The sequence below is a fragment of the Sebastes umbrosus genome, chromosome 4 (assembly GCF_015220745.1).
Source record: "Sebastes umbrosus isolate fSebUmb1 chromosome 4, fSebUmb1.pri, whole genome shotgun sequence".
Taxonomy (NCBI): Eukaryota; Metazoa; Chordata; class Actinopteri; order Perciformes; family Sebastidae; genus Sebastes; species Sebastes umbrosus.
In genome coordinates this window covers 5,798,722-5,823,575 of record NC_051272.1, presented here as the reverse complement: position 1 = coordinate 5,823,575, position 24,854 = coordinate 5,798,722, and the positions used below count along the sequence as shown (strand labels likewise).

At 39.1% G+C, this 24,854-nt stretch overlaps 1 protein-coding gene across 2 annotated transcripts; it reads left to right on the top strand.

Annotated features, from left to right (window-relative positions):
• Positions 1–4,329: 4,329 nt before the first annotated feature.
• On the top strand, positions 4,330–19,535 carry ticrr (TopBP1-interacting, checkpoint, and replication regulator). 2 transcript variants are annotated; one of them, XM_037768342.1, is made up of 21 exons: positions 4,330–5,556; positions 6,924–7,161; positions 7,556–7,791; positions 8,211–8,445; positions 8,835–8,973; positions 9,131–9,258; positions 9,462–9,665; positions 9,788–9,933; positions 10,734–10,834; positions 11,099–11,192; positions 11,554–11,636; positions 11,892–12,122; positions 12,373–12,460; positions 12,735–12,819; positions 13,155–13,286; positions 13,865–13,955; positions 14,089–14,147; positions 14,614–14,891; positions 15,261–17,433; positions 17,847–17,972; positions 18,821–19,535. In XM_037768342.1, exons 1-21 carry the CDS (start codon positions 4,903–4,905, stop codon positions 18,940–18,942), a joined length of 5,643 nt encoding a protein of 1,880 aa, XP_037624270.1. In that variant the 5' UTR covers positions 4,330–4,902; the 3' UTR covers positions 18,943–19,535. The 2 variants fall into 2 exon arrangements, with proteins under 2 accessions (XP_037624270.1, XP_037624269.1); XM_037768341.1 differs by having other exon boundaries at positions 4,332–5,556; positions 17,844–17,972.
• The last annotated feature ends 5,319 nt before the right edge of the window (positions 19,536–24,854 follow it).

Genomic DNA, 24,854 nt, shown 5'->3' with positions numbered 1-24,854 from the left:
TTTCTTAATTAAATGCACCAGATTTCAACAATTTGGAAAGCACACTAAGTGCCACATTATTACAAAATGTCCCAAAAACAAGTAGAAAAAGTCCCCCAAAACAAGCCAGCGCTCTGCCTTGTTTGTAATACAAACACAAGCAAGGAGACCGGTCTGTAGGGACAGAAATATCTATTTTTAGGGTCAGTAGGATCAGCAAGGAGTCTAATCTATTTCAGTGACGTGAAGAAGACTTCATTTACATCTTGGCAAGGCTATTCTAGTGATGTGCACTCGTATAGCGGCCAGTATGAATAATATCTGGTACCATAATTGCTTTGGAACAAGAGTCCTCTCTGCCAAACTGAGAGCATCTGCTCAGTGATTCCACCCACAGCCTGGAGAACATTATGGTAAACAGCCTGTTGCTTCTATTATGTGTTTGTACTGTTTCTGTCTCAGAACTCTCATCCGCACGCGCGCCCTAATTGCATTTTGATGAATCTATTGACATTCACAGCAGTGGATGTATGATGACCACTTGGTTGGTTGGTGTCAATTAAGGGACACAATTAAAGTGGCAGTAGGCAGTATATTTTTGGCATCATTGGGAAAAAGTTGCATAAAAACCTTTCAGCATATTGTAATTCAAGTGTTCTGAGAGAAAACTAGACTTCTGCCCCTCCTCATGGCTCTGTTCTCAGGCTTTAAAAAATCTAGCCCGTGACGGGAGACATTGGACAATCACAGGTAATTTCATTGAGAGAGCGTTCCTATTGGCTGTTCTCCGGTCATGTAGCCTGAACTTGGCGTTCCTTCAAGAGATTTCACAATGGCTGCCGTGTCACAAACTTTCTCTTTTAACAGCTACACCGTGCAGTACAAGATGATTCTGAAAACATTTGAGGCGATAAATAGGCATTAATATTTTGAACCCTCTAATATTTTTAAAAATAAAATAAAAATAAAAATCTAAATTTAAACAAAATTATGGATGAAAAATCAAGAAACAACTTTGCGAATTATTACCACAAGGTCATTCAAAACGAAAGGGTTTATCATCTGTACAGTGGCTATTTTATGACACAACAGTGTCTCACTGGGTGACTTTGCAAAGTGTGAAAATTGCAGAAAAGTCATTAATTCCAATTTTTCAATAAAATGCACTGCTATTCCTATTTGTCCACGCTGGGGAAGGTGCTGTATAATAAGAGTAGCAGGCCCTATGCTGGGTACGCTGTTATAGATCCCACGTGCTTATGTAGCCACAACACAAAAAGAAGAAACTTATCGGGTTTTCCAAGAAAAAAGGACCAGGTCCTATTTCTCCACAGAGGTCAATGGGAAGCCAGTGTGCTCAGTGTGTTCACAGGACCTTTCAGTGCTCAAGGAATATAATATTCTGCGCCACTATTAGACTCATCATGGTGAAAAATACACAAACTTGTAGGGACAACTGAGAACAGAGAAGTTAAATGAATTGTTGGTCTGTTTTTAGTCGTAGTCAGTGGTTTTACTGGTCCGGTCTATGAGATCAAATTTGGCTGTATGTGGCCCATGAAATAAAATGAGTTTGACACCCCTGCTCTGCAAATTTCCCCACTGTGGGACTAATAAAAGAATATCTTATCTTATCTTATCTTTGTTGGCCTCTGTCGTCATGTGCGATGGACAGTTGCAGATTCCCAACTATTTCCAAGCATTTACACCTTCAGACAACTGAAGGTGGCAACTGCCAGTGTTACTAATAATAATAAGTGTAATTTACCCACTGAATAAATAGTTATATACATTAGAGATAATCTGTTGAAGTATTAGACTTCGCCAAGATCATCAGGATTCATCCTCTGGGGAGCAAGAAGGGAACTAAATCTCATGCCAATCCATCCAATAGTTGTTGAGACATTTCACTCTGGACCACAGTATTATATATTTACTGTACGATAACCCGGTGAAAACATGAAAACCCTATGAGTGAAACCTTAAAATGTCCACCAAATTTGTGATAAATATTTTTTTTCTGCCCTTAGTTTTTGTTTTATGTCCCCGGCAAAGTTCACTATCTCTTACTCAACCTGTTCTCATACCCAGGGCATCAAATTCCAACGCTTTGTCACGGCCGTCGGCGTTCAACACCGCCACAGAAGGCACCCTTTAGCGTCGGTATGAGACGCACCGGGCTTTCCATTAACTACAATGTAAACCCATCCATGACAACAATAAACGCTCAGGGAAAGTGTGCCGGGAGTGACTGTAGTGACGTAGTTTACTGTTCATTTGTGATCCGTGTTCTCAACTTCAAGTCACATTTTCACTGTACAAACGTAGTAATTTTAAGCCCAACCATGTTGTTTTTTCCTAAACCTAAGTAAGTGGTTATGTTGTCTAAACCTAATCAAGTGTTTTTGTTTAATTCACGACATGAAGGACGTGTTTACTGCAACCAAAAAGTGACGCCGAAGTGTCTGACAAAGCGTCAGTGTGTGACGAGTTGGGATGACAACGTGTTGCCTTACTACAGTTATGTTACACATGAACTTTGACCCCTGACAGAGATGAATCACTGTCTGTTGAGTGACCTGGAGATAACCAACACTGGTAGGAGTGCATGCATTACACTTTTGCGTGTGTGTGTGGGCACATTTATGCACACAGTATTTGTGCATGCATATGTGTTTTAGCAGCAGCATTCTCCTAAAAGCATCCCTGACCTACATCCCGGTCTCTGACTTAGGGGGCGTCTGGTGGGGACACAGAAAGCAGAGTCTAGAACATTCAGCATGCTCCTTTCATCTCTCTCTATTTCAAAGCTTTTCTAAGCTCTTCATCTCCCCCTGGTGCTGTAGAAAAGAGGTGATTACGGATGCAAAACAGAAGGTGACCCACATACCTCCTCTCCCAGTGCTCCATTTCCTTAAATCTTTCTTTTTCTGGTTTGCCCTCCAGCCCTGGGGAGTAGGAGGAAGATGCTACACTTACCCGGTTCACAAATGATCTGAAACACAGAGGAGCTGGGTCCATGTACTTAAAGATGTAGCTGTTTTATAATGTTTTATTATCATGCATATATTCTCATTATATATTCTCAAAATGTCATAAACAATCTAATTTAAATAGCATATGTGTAGTCATTGAATTGACCAACGACACACTGAGGAGACCATTGCATGTGATCTTTCTGGTCTGCAGACACATTTTGAGCATTTGCCTAAAACGTGAGGGAACATTGCAAAACCCAGTGAGAAGACCCAGACGTCCAGATCAAAGCCAAATGTTGCTCTGAATGAGAGTTTTTCCATTTTAGGCTGTGAGAGACTGAATGGTTGAGGATGCCAAGCTCTCATTCTCACTGCTTTACTTGGCACACCAGAGCAAGTGAATAATCATCTGAGGACCAACATGATACAAAAATAAAACTGTCTGAGTCCTTTGCCCATTTTTTATTTTGTCTCGTTCCTATAAATGAACACACAGAGCAGGCAGCTAAGATAAAGTGGATACTGCACATTTATACTTGCACCTTTATTGATATTTTTGCAGTCTTTATTCTATATTCTGTGCAACAATTTCCCATGGCATAAATACAGCTCTATCTTATCTTATTGCCCTCTGACATAAATGTATGTGTGTATATATATATATATTTGTGTGTATGTATATTGTATTACATGTGCGTATTGTATATTATAAATAATAATATGCGTATATACGAAAAGATAACAACTAGTCAATATGATTAAGATAAATATATAAGTAATTAATTGGTATTTTGATTAAGATACATTATAAGTAATGAATTGGTATTCTTGATTGATAATGAATTTATATTTTGATAATTCATTTATATTTTAATAAGGATAATTATATCAGTAATTAATTTATATTTATGTATGACAGAGATAAAAGGTAATAATTATAGTTAGACAAGTTTAGGAAAAAATAAATAATTTCAATTCAACTTCAAAATCAAGCCTTAATTTATATAATAATATAATAATTTATACATGTGACTTTGTTTGATATTTTTACGTTCACTTGTTTATATTTACTTTGAGCATTAAAATTTTAATAAAAAAAAGTAAAACAAGCAAAAAGTGGAAATTCATTTATGTACTTCTACAAAAACTGTAAAGGAATAAAGGGAGCAAGTGACTAGCTTTTAAAAGTTAAATGCAAGTGGTGCTTTTCCCTTTATACCCTTTTAACTCTGTCCAGATTTGATTGACAGTGCATTTACCCAATAGAGAGTTAATATGAGATTTGTAACCAATCACCGACTAGCTTGTCTCTTAATTTGAACCAATCAGATTCTTGTTGTTCCAGAATGTAACCAATCACAGCGAAGGGGCGGGCTCCTGTTCAAGGAGCGCGAACGGTTAAGGACCCAAAATGGCGAATATGGAAGAAATCAGTTAGGCTAACGGGAATAACGTGATATGGACACTTTAAGACGTTTTAATACCTAAATAACGGGTTTGTTTCTTTTCTACTATAGGTGACAAGTTATTTAGGTAAACGGCGAGCGCTACACCTATGTTACATTAGTAGAAGTTAATTTTTTATCACGTAAAGTTGAGTTTTGGTAGCTACGCTAGTTAGCTACAAGGCGTATAGAAGAAGGATAGGACACGCGTCATCATGTGTCATAATACTCGTCGAAATTGAGCCAATCAAAACGCAGGACCGCAGCTTCAGATACACTGCACATGCGTGATACCACTCATCCCAAGACCGTGTCCTAGCCTCCGTTTATAGGCCTTGGGTAGCTAGAAACATGAAGTGTAGTTAGTTAGCAGCTGTAAGTGGCGTCTCTGCCCACAAACAATGAAATAACAGCGGATCTGAATACATTTGAGCAAGGCTGACCTGTTTTAATGCCTTATCGATGAGTTAAGGAGCTCTGGAGCCACTGCAGCTGACATTATGGCTTTACACAACTTGGTTTTTGTCATCGATGTGGATTATGGAGATCAGCTGGATGCCAGGAATCATCTCCTGAAACGAGGATTATTACAAACCCTGCTGCATTTCGGCTACAAGTATGGATTTGACAAAGTGCGATGGGGTTATAAGTTCTTTCAGTCCAAGACTGGCCGCAGTGCAAGCCTCATATCCAGGGGGTCTGACTTCAAGGAGCTAAGACACAAAACTTTTGAGGACTTTGAAGTGGAGTTTGATGCCAAGTTTGACCTGAAGGATAAACCATCTCAGCAGCAGCAATCCAATCATTCTGCCTCCTCGGTTCAAAATGCACTCAAAGAAACCTTACTGGACTTCCAGTGGGACAGACCAGACATCACCTCTCCCACTAAACTGTCCTTGAGGCCAAGGAGGTCGAGCCGAGCTGGAAAGCCCAGTGTTTCACAGGAGGAGGATATTTCAAACAACGGGAGGAATGTGGTGTTTATTGTCTCGGAGTGTCCACGATCCAGGTCACAACTTGTGGACTATCTTTCTTTGGGAAACCGTGAGCTGCCTGCAGATGTGGCTGAGCACATAATACCCAGGGGCCTTCACGACATGCTGATGCAGCGACAGGTGGTGCTGCACTGGATTGACAGTAGATCACATGTCCAGGTGAGCAAAGCACCTGAGTACTGGAGCAGAATAGATAGATAGATAGATAGATAGATAGTAACTTTATTGATCCCGAGGGAAATATTATTATTATTAGGAGTCAGAGCAACAATATCACCAGAATAAAACCTAATATGAAAAATAAATAATGAAAATATGACAATGCAAAACTGATATTTTATTTAAATACACTTTGTAAACAATATCAACACTAGGGTATGCTCAAGAACAGTATAATATTTGTGCTGTGTTAACTGTTGCAAATAGTAACCTCACATTGTAAGACACATCACAGCAAAAGACAGTGTATTAGATAGAAACTTTATTGATCCAGAGGGAAATTCAAGTTTCCAGCTTCACAGTTCCATAGTGCAAAACATGTTAGTAAAAAGGCAGTAAAAAAGTTAGTAGTGCAAAGTACTATATATATACCAGATATAAAAATACAAGGAGATGAAGAAAACTGTTAAAACTGAATATAGTGCAGATTAACAGCTGTGATACAAGACTATTATATTACCATTAGGCACCAAATTGAGCTGGACTATTTTCACGAAATCAATAATCGCACTATTTGTAAATCAGTTGTTTCATAACAAATCATGTGTATATAAATTGTGTTGCTTTCCTTTACTATTCTATTATATAGTGCAGGGTAACAGCTGTGATACATGACTATTCCAGCCTTTGGGACAAGGAATTACAACATTTAAGCATATTGTGTAATGTGTATCACACTTTTTGGCCTATTTGGATAGTAATGTGGGATAATTTAAAGGGAAATCCCTGAATAAATGAGTGGAGAAACATGATGCAGAAGTTTCTGTGCAGGGCACATGGGGTCACTGAATGATGTGAGTATATGCTTTGACCTTTTCAGCCATCAGATCTCAACTCTATTGAGCACCTATGGGAGATTTTTGAATGAAGTGCTGGGTGGCACTCTCACCATTATCATCAAAACACCAAATGGGGAAATATCTTTTGGAAGAATGGTGTTCATTCAGAGACTTGTAGAATCTATGCCAAAATGCTCTGATGGCTGGTGTTTGCACGACACCTAACCAAGACACTTTATTTGGGCTGTTCCCTTAATTTGTTACTCACCTGTATGACCCAGCAGTTTGTTTGTTTTTTGTTTTTGTTTTCAAATCCACTGTTACTAGGATCTAAACATTTAGTTATCTTACCACATCACAGAAACAGGATTCAGCAATGTTTGGGCTAAAAAGTTTATATATGTTTCAAAACCTGCTTGATCAAGGCATTAACCCAAACTAACCTCATACTCTTTACTGTTCAACCAGCCAGTGTGAAATTCCTCTTTCCGCTGACTTTAGCAACTTTGATCTTTTGTCCTCTTACAGGTCATGAGGTGTGAGGATCACCTCAGCTTTCACAAGCTGTCTGAGGTCCTAGCTCAGCTGGGCGGCAGAGTGATCCCCGTGGTTGCACTGCTGAACCTCTGCTCCACTCAAAAGCCAGACTCTGACATCAGGAGAGAGACTTTTGCATTCAAGTCCAGCATTGGATACCTGCTGTCGTCTGAAAGGCTCCACCGCCTGGCTTTTCCTGTCATAGGCGGTGTTCTGCAGTGGGAGCAAGGTTGGTAACATAGAAATGAACACTTATCATCACCTGTTACGACTCAAACGTGCCTGAAATAGTGCAGCTGTTAAAACTATTTGTGTGATCTATAGTTTAAATACAGATATAAAATAGCCATGAGACATTACTGCCCATATACAGATAAATATTGTGTATGTGTATTTTTATATCTTTTTTATTTATCTCATAGTGTGTATGTTTTAATAAAGTGTGTGTTTATATATACCAATCAAGATCAAAAAGACAGCTAAATCTGAACATTAGCCAAACACAACAGCAGAAATGATATGAGATGCATACATGACGGGCAAGGGAAATTAAACACATTAAACATGAAGTTGGGAAGAACTGCCATTATTCATGTGTGTTGTGTTATTCTTCACCTGCCCAGGTGATGTGACACAGAGCTGTGGCATCATGGTTGAGCCAGTGTCTCGCAGACAGAGGCTTCTCCCAGAGTCGGTGGAAGTGTGTCTGAAAGGAGTGCTGCAGGACTGGCATGACTCTTCACTGACGCAGACCTCCACAGAGTCCTGGGTGCTCCAGTGCTCCAGCAGCTGTGACCAGGGAGCTGCTGCTGCCTTTCAGCATCTCCTGATGGAGCTGTCTGCTCATGCTCTCCACATGGTGAGACATTCAAACACAACAATGCTGCTTTACACAAGGTGCTCATGTAGAAATTGTGTTTCAGTTATACAGTACAGATGACCCAGTTAAGGGCTACTGCTACAGCATACATATCTGCTTTGTAAATCACTAGTACTGTGTTTTCCTTTGAGAAAAAAATCAGAAACGATTGGAGGAGATTCATATTTTTCAGCCTCATGATGCGCACCCTAGTTTTGAATTAATTTAACAGAATAATTGAATGTTTGAGATGTGCTTTCACAAAAAAAAATAACACATACACAGACAGAGAAAGACCTGCTAAATGTCAGATGCTCCGGTGCGACCAATGAAAATGTTTAGTCGCACTTGACCGATTTGTGGTTGCATTTACTGATTAACTTCTTCTGCTTTTTCCCGTCTTGTGCTTGTTCTCCCAGCTTTCTGAGGTGAATGACAGCGGCCTGGTGTGTTCAGCTGTCCTCTCCCCGTTGTCACACACTACAGCTCTGCTCACCATCCTCCAGTCTGGAGTCACTCAGCACGACCAGTTCCTGACCACCAAAATCATTGCCCCCGCCACAGCAGAAACCTCAGCTGACCTGCCAGATGTTGTGAACAGTGTTCTGGGAGTAGTGTATGACATCATGGAGGAGGATGATGACACTGTTGATGGTGAGGATAGAATAGTAATATTCAGGGTTCAAAACATCAAACGTGTATCTTTGGAAACATTTCTGCCTCAATTTATCAGTATTTTGTCAAACGCACACGATTTTGACCCAAAAAATAAATGTATTTTATCAAATGGTTATGCTTGACTTGTAGCTATTAAAATTAGACAGTTCAGTGGATACATTTAACAGGATAATATCATGTTTTTCTTTTTTCATATGTAATGGTAGATGCCTTATGTTCCTAATCTATGTATATGCCTTATTGAAAAAGCAAATATTAGAGATGGAGAAATTTTGAAATGTGTTAGATGGTAGCAGTATAGTTTTATTTCCAATGCATGTTGTATTGCTATCTGTTTATTAATGATTTATTTCTTTATTCCTCAGACCAACCAAAGGATCATCAGGTTCCTGAGTGGGCTCAACAGGAAGTCGGCCATTACCCGCTGACAACAGGCGTGTTGGAGAGTTGGTTCCCTCTGTCAGACCAGTCAGGAGTGAGTTCCCATTTAATGGAGTCAATGAGGTAAGATTTCAATTTCTTTGTGAAATTTGTATATAGCGCTTATGAAGCAAGACTTCTATAAAGATGTAAACATAAAAATAATCAAAGGCAACCTAAAACAAACTCAATCTCGGCATAAAAAGTGACAGTTGGTCCTGATGTTTTACTTGTTGAACAGGTTGCTGGATGCAGTGCCAGAGCAGATAGAAGAGGAGGAGATGTCTGTCCTACAGCAGGAGCTGATCAGTGGTCTGGCTGAATTGTATCAAACATCCCGGGGCGCAGATACCAAGAGGGGCAAGAAACGTGAGAAAGCCTCATCTCAATTTACATGCATATTCCAGGGTTTCTATGAATGTCGTGAAATTTGTAAAAGTATAAAAGTAAAATTTGGAATGTTGGGAATCACCAATTATCCTTTTAAACATACTGTAGGTAAAGGTTTTATTTTTTCCTGGGGGAAAGTGGCACAAAAAGTTTATCTATATCTTCCCATCTTTGATCTACAGGTGGCGCCCAGCGCACACCGGTGAAACAGAAGATGAAGACCATGAGCCGTTCTCTGCAGATGCTGAATGTGGCGCGGCTGAACGTCAAAGCCCAAAAGGACCAAGCAGAGGCTGAGCAGCTGGGGGCCGAGAGCAGGGCGCCAGACCGACAGGGGAAGAGACGGTCAAGTGACAGGAACAAATCTGGAGGAGCGAACACCATCAGTGAGTGTAAAAACTCTACAACATTCCTGCTCAGATCATCACCCTGCTAGAGCGAATAAGCATATTTCTAAAAGTGTCAAACTCTACGTTTGACAAGTAATGTATCTTCTTTCTTTGCCCAGGTTTCAGTAGTGAGGAGGAGCTGCTGTCCCATCTGAAGTGCAGTTACGAGAAGACTGCGGCAGAGAGAGACTTGTCCCTCCTCACTGGAGTCCGACAGCTCCTGTTTGCTGTGAAAAGCTTCCTCGTGACAGAATCAGACCTGCAGGTGAGACACGCGGCAGCTTTAAATATACTTCAAGATTATGACCTGACCCACTTTCATCATGACAGCAGACTGGTTATTATTATCTGATGGTGGATGAATTGATTGATGGTTGTGCTGAGCAATTGTGGATAATCATATATTGTGATTTCAGTTGTCTGTAGGGCTGCACGATTAAGGCCAGGAACATTTTTATTTCACTTTCACATTTAAATAAACAGAGCATTGCTTTCCCTTCCATGTTGTGCTACATTCCTACTAATTAACAGATCTTTGCATCAAAATAAGACTTAAAATAAGGTTCTACCTCACCTGAATTCAGTGCATTTTTTGTCTGCTCTCTGTTAAAATTAGTAATATAATACAGTATATTACTTTCCTACTCTGGACTACAGCCACAACATTCAGGAAAGTTTTTCAAGGGCTGCTGGCCATTAGTTTAGGAAGTGCTTGATTTGACAGTTTTGTGTGAGCTAAGCACGCATTTTTAACACCAGTATTGCAGTCGATTATGTTTATTTAATTGAGAAGCCAAAGTCTTGATCATGATTAATACTCAATTAATTGTGCAGCCCTAGTTGTGAGTAGATTTTGTTAATTGGTACTGTCAGATTGTTTTGTTTTTTGTTGTTTTTTTAACATGCCTACTGTAGGAAAAAATGAATAAGATGCTGATATAAACTGCAGAATTTTTTCCTAGCGGGATAATAAAAGCCTTCAGTGCATCACAGGACAAGTACATTTAGGGACCAAATGGAAAGTTAGACTGTGATTAATTTGTATATGTAAAATTTTCTTTGCAGGTAAAGACCTCCCTGTTTGTCCAGCAGCACCTTCTCAAGAGCAGCAAATCAATCAGGCAGCTCTGTGGCACGGCTGCTGATGTTGATAGCAAAGTCAGAGAGTGAGTGCTTTCTACCTTTGTATATTTTTTTGTTTTTAGAGTCAGTAAAACGTGTAAAACTCAGCTCATTGACCAGCCACTTAGACACCTGTCTGTGGTTATACTAGCTCTCTCCTAGGTGTGAAATGTCTACTTGTTTGTCTGTTTGTGGCTGATCATTGCGGATAAACGTGTGCCCATCTTCCTTCATAATTAAAGGTTAATTCTAATCTAAAGTCAAATCGATTATATTTACGTGTCAGTAACACATGTTGTCTCCTATAGGTGCAAGCTTCAGGCGTTGCTGAGGCTGGAGTTGTGCAGACTTTTCTCCACGGAGCAGTCCGACTCACTGGATGTTGATCAGATGGCAGAGGAGGTAAGATGCTCGCTATTGAGTCACTGGTGCAGTTGAATCTTCTTTTATGCAATGGCAAAGGGCAGAAGAGTAAATGTGGCTACAGAGTTTAGCACTGTCATTCTTTTGCACGCCATACTGGTGAAAAATACTGTAGGTGCTTCTGTCAGTATTTGTCTGGTTGCTATTGTTCATCTTCTTAGTCTGACTCAGTAAACGGAGTCATTTATTTAATTGATTGCTTATTTTAATCAGCATAAAATATCAGATGTTTATTAATGGCCTGAAACAGTTTTGACAAGCAAGTTTTTGTCTTGAACTTCATTCATTGCACAACTGACGAAACAAAAAAGTAAATTCTTACCTCCTTTCTGTTCCTCAGGTGGCTGAAATGCTCAGGATAATTTCCCTAACAAAAGACCCGGTTTGCCTAGCCAGGTTCCTTGGAGACGAAGTCCTCCCAGGGTAAGTGTGAGAGGCTGCAGGGATTTGTTTTTGTTTATTCTTATTCAAATGAATAAGAAAAATAATAAAAGCCTTAAACTCTTGATCATTTTCTTGCTAAAAAACTCAAAACTCAAACTGGCATGTTTGAACACCGACTTAGTGCATAACGGCATCCATATTGAATTGTAATTGGAAACTGTGATTTTAAACGAGCCAAATATTTCTCATCCATAGTTGTCAGAATCTAACAACAGTCTTTCTGTGTCATGAAAGGTTCCTGACCGCCGTCCCCAGAGTGCTTGCAGACATCTACCATAGTCTGGGCACCCAGCTCCCTGAGGCTCTGATGGCTGTTCTGCCTGCTGACTTCTTCAGCGACGATTCCGTTGCCAAAGACAGCGTTTCTCCTTCAGCCTCCTCACCTCCCCTCTCCACACAGAGCGTGCTTTCGGATGGCAGAGATCGCCTGCAGGACCTGCGAGATCGCTCCGCTAGCAAGAGGAGGTGAGGGGAGGCTGAACTTTGCTGGAATGACACTCATGTTGTTTAGGAAAATCAAGACTGGCCTGGACATTTAAGTGTAGATGATGATGTTGCTCCTTGAATGTCACTGGAATTTAATTGTAGTCATTGAGTTTTAGTATCAGTTTTAATGATTAAGCCATGACGTATATATTTTGTAAAATATATGTCCAGAATTTTATGTTTTTTTTTTGCTTTTTTCTGTCTTTTTTCTGTCTTTTTTTTTTGTCAGGAGTGGGATGCTGACTCGTCATCGCAGTATGACTGAATCATCACAGAGTCATCGCCAAATAGAGATCCCCAAAAAGACTACAAGAGCTGTAAGATAACCATAGATAATTAATCATTGCTGATAAGTCTGTTGGATTATTATGAAACTTAAAACAAGTATTTTCATAAAATCTCTTAATTGTTGGGTTTTTACGTTAACCAGCTTCGAGTCATCCAAAGGCATATAACATTTTAAATGTGTTACTGATTGTCTAATTTGTGAAGACCATAACCCAACTAAGAGACCTGAGATTAACTTTGTTTCATGGTTATTTTATCTGTCTAATCCAGATTACTTTACCTGCTTTATTGTGTTTTCATTAGTCCAAATCAAAGGTCTGTGTTGCTTTGGAGAAACCTGTTGCAGAACCAAAACCTCAACCTCAACCTCAGAAACAAGAAACACAAGGTATGTTTATTTTAAATATAGAATTGAACCTCTGTAAGTTTGAATTGTGAACATCTTGAATTAATTTGTCTAAAACATCCTCAGAAAACTCAAACCACGTCTGCAGAATAATCCACTCCTCTGCTGTACATTAGTTTTCTTAGTATGTTGTAATCATTCATAGTTGTGGCAAAATATGCCACTTCTGAGACTGTAAATGACTGAATTCAAGCTGAATTGAACCTCTGTTTTTTTTCCACAAAGAAGCAAACTAGAAGCTCTTAACATCCTCTTTTCAAGCTGACGGGGAGATTGTTTTATACTCTAAATACAGACCATGTTCTGATTGTCCACAGAGGTGACGAAGGTGAGAAGAAACCTTTTCAACCAAGAGATTGTTTCCCCCTCAAAGAAAGCCAAGCTGCCGAGGAGCCAGTCTGTGTCCGCAGTAGAAGGCTTGAAACGCAAGCGATCTCTTGAATCTGAAGGTAAACCGATTAATTATTACTGTTGTAAATGAAGGAATGAAAGCTGACTTTTTATCTGCAGGCAAGGAGAACTTTTTACTTTCAGTATTTAGCCGTTCACCTCTGATATTCACTGCTAGACGGACAGTAAGAAAGAAGTTTAGTGTATTTTTTTGTGATAGGAGTTTGTCCTACACGATAATTACATTATCAACTTATCGTACAATATATGGATATGACCTTGATCATTTTTGCGGACCTTGATATTGCCTGATGTCCATTTTATTCATTGTTTTGGTTGTGTGGTTTTATTTTATTTATGTTTAATTTATTTAGAATATTTTTATATTTTTATGTCTGAATTGTTAAGAATTAAAAGTTCATTGCTCTTTGAAAGGGTGTTTTTACATTATTATACTATTATATTATCATTATATCAGTGGCATAAAATGGTTTTAAAATGACAATAATATTTTTAATCGCAATTATTTCTGGGACAATATATCATCCAACAAAAGCTGTTATCGTGAGAGGCCTACCGCCACACATCCATTTCATTTGTTTAGTAATTCATCTCAAAGGAAATTCTTTCTTTTCAGAGAGGCACAAACTTCTAACAAAGAAAGTGTGTGAAACGCCCCACCACAAGCAAGTGTCTAGTCGCCTCCTTTATCGACAGAAAATGGGACGGTATGTATTTATCAACAGTTTGCCTTATTGAGATTTTATTTAATTCCTCAGTTATTATATTTTATGACCCAAAATGAACTGAAGTTGCTAATTATTGTAACCTGAAAGTGTTCACCGTTGTTTTCGTTTTCAGGAGATCCGTTCCTTCTGAGGAGTGCATTGTGGAAGAGTCACCAGTAAAACCTGCTGAAGGTATTTAACTGATATCACAGTTTTTTGGTTGTTTTTCCACCCAAAATGTATTTACATGAATTATTAGTTATAGTCTGTATTTGTCTTGTGTTTTAAGTACACAACAGAGGTATGTGTTGTATTTTGAATTGAAGAAATTAATCTGAGATATAAACCCAGCAGGAGTTTTGGGGGTTTATGTTGTAAAACTGATTATATTTATTACAAAATTTAAATGAGCAGAAACTGAATCTAATTCACCTTGAAATCAAATGGATCACATTAGTTATTACGTAATCTTGCATACAGCAATTGACTTCATTAACATATTTCACCTAAATATAAAATATAATTACTGTAAAATATTGTATGCTTTTCAATCCCCTTTAAGTTGACATTGGTGTATTGTAGTTAGAATTCATTTAATTTATTATTCCTTGGAGCACTACCCGTAACTTAGTCTTTTTGTGCGTTGGTTTTGTGTCAGACCTACGAAGGAGCCCAAGGATAAAGAATCTTACTCGAAGACACTCAAACGTCTTCTACTCAAGTTCTCAGCCTCGCTCCCGCAACCTGGACAGGGCTCTCTCTGCATCCCAGCTGACTCTCAGCGAAGGCAAAATCAGTGGAGTTAATGTGAAAGCAGTTCGTTCTCCCATGCGTCTTCTTTTTGGGGCTGCTGTTTCCCCCGGTCGTCCTTCTGACCAGTCTGGTGCAACCAGGCTCACCAGGTCACGGCTGTCAACAGAATCTAGTGTTTTTGAGGTAAGTTCTCTTTTTAATAACATGGTTCAGCACAACAGATCATATACATTAGTAGCTGTTAGGGTTGGGCGATATGACGGTATATACCATGCGAACATAGTGGAGCATTTAGCAGCTAAAGAGTCAGATATTTCCCTCAGGAGTTGGTAGAGATCAAAAACAGAGCTAAAACAGAGTGAATATTGTGTGTAAGTGGTCAGAAACACGACTCCAGATATATTATAATGTTGCTCTGAAACGGCTGGATGTGTAAATAAGGAACTGTTTGTTAATGTCATGTTGGGTTCACAACGTGTTTCCGCTGCCCCCAAGTGGCCAAAAAAAGTTTTTGCAGGTTTAATGAAATTTTTGTTTGTGTGTTTGTTTCAGAGTCCAAATAAAACTCCAACAAAGTCACCCGGCAAACGTGGGAGGGCCATGCACAGGATCACAACACCCAAGACACCCAAGACTCCTCGAACACCAGGGTCCCCCAAAACACCACCACCATCCAGGAAGTGTATTTTCCCTGTTGCAGAGAGCCCTGTTGCGGGCAGCTCTCGTGAACTTGGTATGGCTCTGAGAGGCAGTCCTTTCAGATCTCCAGCCAGACAGACTCTTGTGATAGAAACACCTACTAAGGAGAGCCCCGTGAGGAGCCCACTGAAGGGTATTCTCAGGACTCCAGTCAAGGCCTTGGTTGAATGCCACTCCTCCTCTGGATTACATCGTCTCATTAGCCCAATTTCCAAGACTCCCAAGAAGAGCGTCACGTGGTCTCCATCCCCTCGAAAGTGTAGAGTGGCAGAGAGCAGCGCTACTTTCAAGGTGCCAGAGTCGCCTCGTACTGAATCCCGCACTTCGCCGAGGCTGGTGAAAACACCCAACAAATTCAGTAGTCCTGTCCAAAGCACAAACACTAAAAGAGACATTTTCGAGACCCCAGAAAAGACTGCAAATAGTGTTGGTTTGATACAGGAAAAAAATCAGAGGTCATCTGAAAAACGTCACAACAGGATGAAAACACCTGAAAAAGGTGACTCTGTGAGTCTTCTGGAAATGCCTCCTCCACAATCCACACCACCTCCAGACCACTACCTGTCACCTAAACCCAACTATAGAACTCAATCCAGGACCCCTAGTCCTACTCACAACATGAGCACTCGTTCTGGACGAACTCCAGGCAAATGTTCAAACATTGCGTCCCCATGTAAGCCAGTATTTACACCAGCAGCAGGCACTACTGTTTCAGAAGAATCAAATACTTCAGTAAAGTCTCCAGCAAAGTCCCTAAAAAGAACAAGGTCTGGTCAAAGTGCTGGAACCACCAGACATAACCTAAGATCCCAGTCTAGTGAGAATGTTTCCTCCAAACTAAACACAGAATCTGTTAAGAACTGTGACCTTGTGGAAAAGAACATGCAGTCAGATACAAAAGACGAGGTACAAGCTGAACCCTCCCAAACCTCTGAAACTGACTGTAGTTCCCACACAGATTCACAGCAAGTTGAGTCTTCACGTTTTAACTCCACAGACGATGATAGTATGGACATTGTAGATGCTGCAGTTGTAAAGACACAGTTTAGTGGAGGTATCAAGATGAACATTAGCTTTTCCCGGAAGCCCTCAAAGTCCAGTGAAGACTTTTTATCGAACGAAGTCTCTCCTAAATCAAGTGTGCCGCTCCAAGGCACCCCTGGGCGGATCTACGGCTTCCGGCAGACCCCTGACCGCCAACAGAGGGAGGCTGCTGCTCGTTTGGGGTACGGAAATGAATCCCCTCGATTTTCGACCCCTAGAGGCCCAGCGAGACTTAGTCGACAAAAGGGCACGGGCACTCCGAACCCTCTGACTTACCAAGTAGAATTGGAAATGCAAACATCAGGACTTCCCAAGCTCAAAATCAAACGCACAGATTCCATGAATGCGGGCGATTTCGCCTCGAGCCCTTTAGTTGGTGTGAAACCGTCTCAGCTGGAAAGCCCCTTGGCTTTGTTTTCTAAGCACAGAGATCCTGGATGTGTCTCACCGTCTGTCTGTACTCATGTCACCCCGGCCAAGAGCACGCCTGGAAAAGGTGGAAGCGTCCAAACTTACATCTGCCAGTCTTACACCCCTACACGCCATCCTGCGGGGACAATGTCTCCAGTGGCAACTGCAGACCTCATTCCCCTGACTCCTTCACCTCAGAGTGTAGGGAAGGTGACCCCAGACAACCTCAACAGCTGGCCTCGCAGGAAGAGAGCTCAGGTTGGAGTGGTTGGAGGCAAGGATCGTGGCCTGAAGGTGGAGCCTTTGCTGGGGGAGTTGCTTGAGGAAGCTGAGCTTGGTGTCAGCAGATTGCAGGACGTTGAGGACACGGATGAACCCTCAAACAACAAAGCTGCAATATTAGTTTTGACGTCCAAACAGTCGCCCCGAGTTGCAGAAGATGCATCTCCTCTTTCTCCACTGGAGGACTTGTACTGGATGGAGAAGCTGGCCCAGCAGGCTGACTGTGCTGATCCTCAGAGAGCGGAAGAAGACGTCATATGGGGCGCTGGAAATGGAGACGTCAAGTCAAGTAAGCTACGGTTCACACATTACAGCTAAGATATTTTCATTGTTGACTTAGCTTCTACATTCTGACCAAATATTTATTATGTAATGATATGAGAGGAAAGCAAGAGAACGTTCACAGATGTTAAGCTGTGACGAGTACATGTTTTGTATTTGTGCTTGATAAATGACTGAAATTCAATATAATGTTATTATAAATGTGTTTTAAATAATTTAACTTTGTAACAATTTACTTATCAAATATTGAACTCATTTTTAGAGCTATCATTAGCTATCATTTGGTGTCTTGACATTTAAAAATAGTTTTTGAGATATTAAATATGTACAAGTTGAAAGTTTTTTTTCTGAAATGATTGCAAGAAGTTACAGAATAAAACCATAATTTTATCACTCATGTTTTCTACATTTTGACAGTAGCAACTCCTCCCAGCTCAAAGGTGAGGAAGTCGGTGACAGCGAGTGGGATTTTGGCCCTCACTCACTCTCCATTGTTGTTCAAGGGAAAAAAGGGCTCTGCTAGTAAGAGAACACCAAATTTTAAAGGTAAGATGTGCAGATTCATCAGTAACTATTCTAATAATCAATTAATTGTTTTAGTCATTTTTATGCCAAATGCAGACAAATATCTGGTTTCAGATTCTCAGATGGGACTGAAGATCTTTGGGTTTTGGACGGAAATAAATCAACACATTTTTAATACCTTGGGCTGTGGAAAATTATAGCCGGCATTTTCACTGTTTTCTGACAAGATGATCAGGAAAAAAATCAACTGATGAATCGATAATGGAAATGATCGTTAGTTGCCTCTAGAGCTGCAACTACCGATTATTTTCAATATCGATTAATCTGCTGATGATTTTTTTCAATTAATAAATAATCGTTTTGTCTATGAAGTGACAAAAAATGGCCATCACATCCTCACAGAGCTATACCTGATGTCTTCAAATATCTTGTTTTGTTCGACCAAAAGTCCAAATACTTCAAAAATATTTAGTTTACAAGCATATATGACAAAGAGAAGCAGGAAATCTTCTCTTTTGAGAGACTGAAATCAGAGAATAATGGAATTGTTTCACTTTTTCTCCTTGAAAAATGACTGAAACTTTTATCAAAATAGCCAATTATTTTTCTGTCGATCTACTTATTGATTAATCGTTTCAGCTCTAGTTGCATCCCTAGTCACATAATGGTGTAGTGTTTGACTGTCCACGTAATCTTGGCCATGCAGTGTATTTTGTACTTGTCCAGGTGAGCCAGTAGGTCAGCGCTCCAGCATTCTTTCACTGAATACAATAGCCAAAAATGAACAACAACCTGATTAATACAATGAACTTGATATTCCCCTTACTGCAACTCAACTAACAATCCTCATTATTTCCTAAACGCTGTAGATGAGGCTGCATCGGGGAGGAAGATGGAAGCTGATGAAGTGGACCTGTCTCCTTTCAGCCAGCCGGTCAGCAGACGCTCAAACACAGGGAAGTCCTACAGCAGAAAGAGGCTGCTTCACTGAACCACAACACCGTCTGGCAAGCAAAGCAAAAAGATTGTCCATTCTGTGTTTCACTGTGAAGCTGTGAGCCTTTCTCAGCCATATTTTGTCAGGAGTGCTTTTGATGGCAGATCTGAAAGACGTCTTTCAAGCACCACTTGAAAGGCTTCGCAGATGAATGAATGTCCCTCTCAGTCTCCTCCACCAACACTTTCAACCCTGACATTTTCTGTTCCAACCAGTCGCTTTTGTTTTAATCAGGACATTTTAAGATTATAGGTAGGTTTAGCACTGAGTTGAAAAGCTATGCAGTTCTGCCAAGATGTTTAAAACTGTTCCTATTAATGATTTTATCTGCAGTTTTCTGCATGGAAGCTAAAACGTTGGAAAAATGGTGATATCATGTCATCATTGTATTTGAAAATTTACAAATTTTACAATCAAGTCTAAAGTCTACAGTTGTTGATATAAATACTATTCATGTTTATTTATTAGTTTGTTTTTGTCATAAACTTGCTTTTATGTGAAAGGGAAGGGCCTAATGATTGATTCATATTGTAAATATCTTATGTTGCCAAAGTCTTATGTAAATAAATATCAGTTTTCATAATTAACTTATTGAAAATGTTTAGTTTTTTTATCCTGTACTCTCTTTGCTTTGTCAGGATTCACACTTGTTTTTGAATATTTGACACAGCAGGAGAAAAAAAAAACTAGAAAAGTCAGTACGGTAATGCAAACTAAAACGGTTCTTCTCTTAGAGTGTGACTTTTATAATTCAAGTTTATCAGCAGCCAGCAAATAAAAGGAAACCTGATACCATCGCCTTGTAAACATCCACCGTTCCAGAGGTCAGTTCTCTAAAAGTATAAAACTCTTCACGTGCGTTCAGTAGGAGGTACATTAATGATTGAGGAAATTACATTTTAATAGCTGCCGATAACCCTCAATATTTATAGGCCTGATCAGGAATTCGATTTTATTTGTTTCATCAGAACTGCTAGTTGTTTTGGGCATGAATTCTTTGCATATCATAGGTCATTATTGAGATTAGCTTGGTGTCGAGCACCAGTTGTTTGCTGTAAAGTCAGATAAGGTGACGCACCTCGTAGGTGTGCTGTGTTTCTATGCCAGTTCATTTTGCTCTATACATTGCCAGTGAAAACTATTCTACCCAGCGGACAACACAGGTCTTTTTCATTAAAGACATTTTGATATGTCACAGTAAGACTTGAAATAGAAAATGATGTCTGAATTCTCTTCAGGTGCTTCAGTTTCAGGGTCCTGGTGTTGTACGTGCTGGCTCACTGTAACTATATTGGCTTTCTAGGAATATAACAGGGCCATTGTTAATGTTATTAGTAACACCTGCGCTTTTAGGAAAAATATCTGCTGTGAAAAAGGCCTGTTGGATCACAGTAGATGTATAAAAAGGCTTTTTTTGATACTGACAAAATGGAGTGATGAAAGATTACTTACAAATAGAACTAAATGAATTACATGCATGAATAAAATTGTCAATAGTCAATGTCTGTTGTCTAGCCTTAAAGGTATAGTTAGGGTGTTTTGAAGTGGGGTTGTGTGAGCTATTTATCCATAGTCAGTGTATTATCTCCAATAGATGACGGTCGGCACGCCCCCCAATTTGGAGAAACAGACCGGAGTTACCTCACAGGAGCAAAGCAATGTACTGCTGTGGACGCGGCCGGCAGCAAAATATATTTTAGCCACCTAAAAGAAAGGTCCACCTAAAAAAAAATAGATCGTTTAGGTGTACACTATATTTGGAATATTTTCACTGGTTTACGTTGCCGTCAGACAGCCCTTTCCAACATGGAACTGAGGCCATTGTGTCGATCCATGGTCTCACCAAAGCAACCAGACTACATTGGAAAAAAAAACGTAATTTTACCTCGTAGAACACAGGAGTTGCTGATCTACTGCTGCCTCGATTGGTTAGTTTGTTTGTGCTATTGTGTTACTTTGGCGAATCCAAACTAACAAACGTCACACATTAACACTAAATTCACTAACTGATCGAGACAGCAGTAAACCAGCAACTCCTGTGTTCTGCACGGTAAAATTTATGTTTTTTTCAATGGAGTCTGGTTGCATGGATGGATACAGTTCCCTGTCGGAAACATAGCCTGTATAGCTGTCTCACAGCAAGGTAAACCGTCAAGAATATTCTAAATATATGTATTCTATATACACTTGAACTGATAATTATTTATTTATTAGGTGAGCCTTTGTTTTAGGTGGCTAAAATCTGTTTTGCTGCCAGCCCCGTCCACAGCAGTACATTTCTTTGCTTCTGTGCGATAACTCCTGTCCTCTTCTCCAAACTGGGGGCCTGTTGACCATCATCTACTGTAGGTAATACACTGACTATGTATCAGTACCTCATACAACCCCACTTCAAAACACCCAAACTATCCCTTTATGTCTCTGGATTGGTCTGTATCAGCTGAAGAATGAAGCTGCTAACACCAGGTTCATGGTGTGGGTGTTGGTGCTATAGGCTTCATGGTGGTCTTACTCACTAGTGTCCTCCTTGCATGGACTTGAAGCAAAGTCACAGCTACGACATTCTTCCCATTTCTTTAAGGTGGACCTTACTCTATTCTGACGGATATTCAGCAGAGCAGCTTCCAGATACAGCTGTATTCGACCCTTAATCACTGATTACACACAGTTGATCTTCATGTTGTAAAGGATGTTAATACGTTTGCTCTCAATAAAAAAAAATTATATTTGTATTTAAATTGAATGAATGTGTAATAATGTTTCTCATGTTTATGAATGTAAAAATCCACCATGTTACAATGTTGTAAAGCAATAGAGCAAGTCCATCTTAGGTGAATCCATTTTATAGGCACTGTAAATTCACCACAGCAGGTTTTTCCCAGTAATACTTAATCCTTTTATCGTGCGGGTCGTTGAAGTTTAGCAGACTAGTACTACTTTATTTGTTCAACTACATCCTACTGTGTGTTGTAAACTCATTCCAAGCCCTGCAGAAATACCATGTGAACTTTGATCTGAGTACTGTATGCACACTATTTCCTCTTTAATCCACAGATTACTGAGTGATCCTCCATAAGGAGCTCAGACCCTGAATATGAAACAGTATGGCCTCTGTCTGGAGACCAGAGACTTGAGGGGACACTGTAAAGTGGTCAGGTCTTTAACTGCACAGTGTACAGATCGTATTACAGACTATTACCAAATTAATTCACATTAAAAGTTGTTTTGACAAAAATAAGGCACATTAAATCTCAATCTTAATATAGCTGGGAAGGTGCACATAGTTATGTACAGTACATGCATTAACATCAACCATGCACCAAACATGTGACAGAAAAGTCTGGATAAGTCAGGTGAAGTCACAGAAGTAGAAAACTGATCTGAGGTCTGTGATGCCAAGATTTGAGTTCAGGGTGTTGCCTGGCGTTTCTTTAGTTAATGCTTTGGTACAGTTTAATTATTTTTTATTATAAAGAATCATATCAGAAAAAAGTGAGATAAGTGGCACTACCAGATCTTTTCTGAAAATATTGGTGTTTACTGCTAAAGGTTGCTTGGAGGTCATTGTTAACCTTTGCCTTTAGTGATATGTACATGTATCATTGGACAAGGAAACCAGAGTAACTGTAATTTCCCAGCCAAATCAGCCGTGACTCATAATTATGAGGAAGTTGCAGCAGTTCTATGGTATGAATGACTGGATTAACCTTGTGATCAGTTTGAATGCAGAAAAATCCCTTGTATCCTTGTGATTAATGAAAGAAATGAGTGACTGCATTATGTTTTTTGGGCTCTCATGGGTAACCCAGCATGATGTGAAACCCTTTAGTGCTGCAGCCTGATTCACTGATGTCCTTCAGTATTCACACCACGCACTTTATCTCCACCACTGTCAAGGTAGCCACAATGAGACGTGTGACTTCCTGTAGCAAAGCAAATTTCACAATAAAACCCTTAGTGATCACCCTTTGAGGGTTTTAGAGTGTGCATGTTGGTTTGATAGAATTATTCTATCCTTTTAGTTTGATTTTGTTCTGCATGAATAGAAGAGCTAAATAGTTAAAGGTATAACTGTTGATAAATTATTTAGCTGCCAAGTCTTTAGCTGCCATAAAGTCTTTTTCTGTCAGTTGTGAGTTAAAGTAGCCTACTTAAGACTATAGTTTCACTTCACTTAAAGATGACAGAGCTGGAATATCCTGGTGGTTGCAGACTAATATCTACCTCAAACCTGAAATACCAGTCAGTTGAATTTACCTACATTAAGTCTTGACATTGAAAATAATTTATACGTGCTGCTGTTCTTGTACAACCAGTTTTTGGATTTGGATGTTAAATGAACCCTGCCTGTAAAAGATACAGGTACGTTTTATGAGTACGTACTCATATATTTAGGCCTATATATAGTTTCAAAATAATAACAAAAAAGGAAAAATGCACTGTGCAAAAGTTTGGGAACCCTTTTTTTATTATGTTGAAACTGAAAAAGAAATAATAAAAGTAATCTTGCTTTAAAATTGGAAGAAATGTGTTATGTTGAACTTTGTAGATATCCATTGTAAAAAATATTTTGATTAGGGGTGCCCTATTTTTGCAAAGAAATTGTAATCTATAGCAATTTCTTTTTGTAAACATATTTTATTGATTTTCAAAGTTTTTATCCCACAAGAGTAGAATATACAAAACATATATATTTGACTTAATTTTCAATTCACTTACTCAGCCCCCAAATACAAAGAGATTCAACAAATATGTTAAAAAATTGAAGTCCTCATTACTATCCCTACCACCCCACCCCATCATCTACCCACCCATAATTGTATTGATTACTCAAACAAAGTAAAAGGGAAAAACAAATAATAATAATAATTAAGAATAATATATATATATTAATAGTCGTGTATCACAGCTGTTACTCTGCACTATATTGAGTTTTAACAGTTTTCTTCATCTCCTTGTATTTTTATATCTGGTATATTTTTTTGTACTTTGTACTACTAACTTTTTTTACTGCCTTTTTACTAACATGTTTTGCACTATGAAACTGTGATGCTGGAAACTTGAATTTCCCTCGGGATCAATAAAGTTACTATCTATCTATCTATCTATCTATCTACCTATCTATCTATCTATCTATCTATCTGTATATCTATCTATCTATCTATCTATCTATCTATCTATCTATCTAATAATAAATAAATACATTAATTATTTGTGTTGTGGGTAAAATGTGAATCTGTAAAGTAATTAGTAACTATAGCTGATAAATAAATGTAATGCAGTAAAGAATTTCCCTCTGTAATGGAATAAAGTAGAGAAACGAAAATGGAGATACTTAAAAATTACATCAAAATAGTAGTTGTCTCGGTCTTTTTTTTTTGATACTTTGTTTTTATTGCTTTTCCATGACAGAAAGACAACACACACATAGAACAATAAAACAAAACAAAGAACACGAAAGGATATAGATTGCCCTGTCTCTACAAAGTTTTCTTATTACTATGACATATTCAATGGTTAATTTCCTCATCCTGTCGTTGACATGTAAACATTGTCCATTTCTCCCACTTCTCTCGACATTGCTCCTCTTGTGTTCGTATCCTATGGGTTAACAGTTCCATATCATATATTTCATTCACAATTTTCAGCCATTCATCTTGCGTAGGTGGTTCTGCCTTACACCATCTCTTCATAATGGCCTTCTTACAGGCCGCCAACAACACTTTCAACAGGTATCTGTCTTCTCTTAACACAGTATTTCCAGTCATATTGACGAAATATAGTACTAAACATGACTTGGGTATATCATAGCCCAAAATTTTGCAAATAACCTTATGAACATTTCCCCAAAATTGTGCAACTTCAGGACAAAGCCAAAATATATGTGAATGGTCTACATTCATGGC

Excerpts from the sequence above, each read along its gene's own strand:
- ticrr (XM_037768341.1), top strand. The coding sequence starts at position 4,903 with ATGGCTTTACACAACTTGGTTTTTGTCATCGATGTGGATTATGGAGAT. Across the intron at positions 11,193-11,553 it reads TTGATCAGATGGCAGAGGAG|GTGGCTGAAATGCTCAGGAT; the intron begins GTAAGATGCTCG and ends TCTGTTCCTCAG. Across the intron at positions 12,820-13,154 it reads TCAGAAACAAGAAACACAAG|AGGTGACGAAGGTGAGAAGA; the intron begins GTATGTTTATTT and ends GATTGTCCACAG.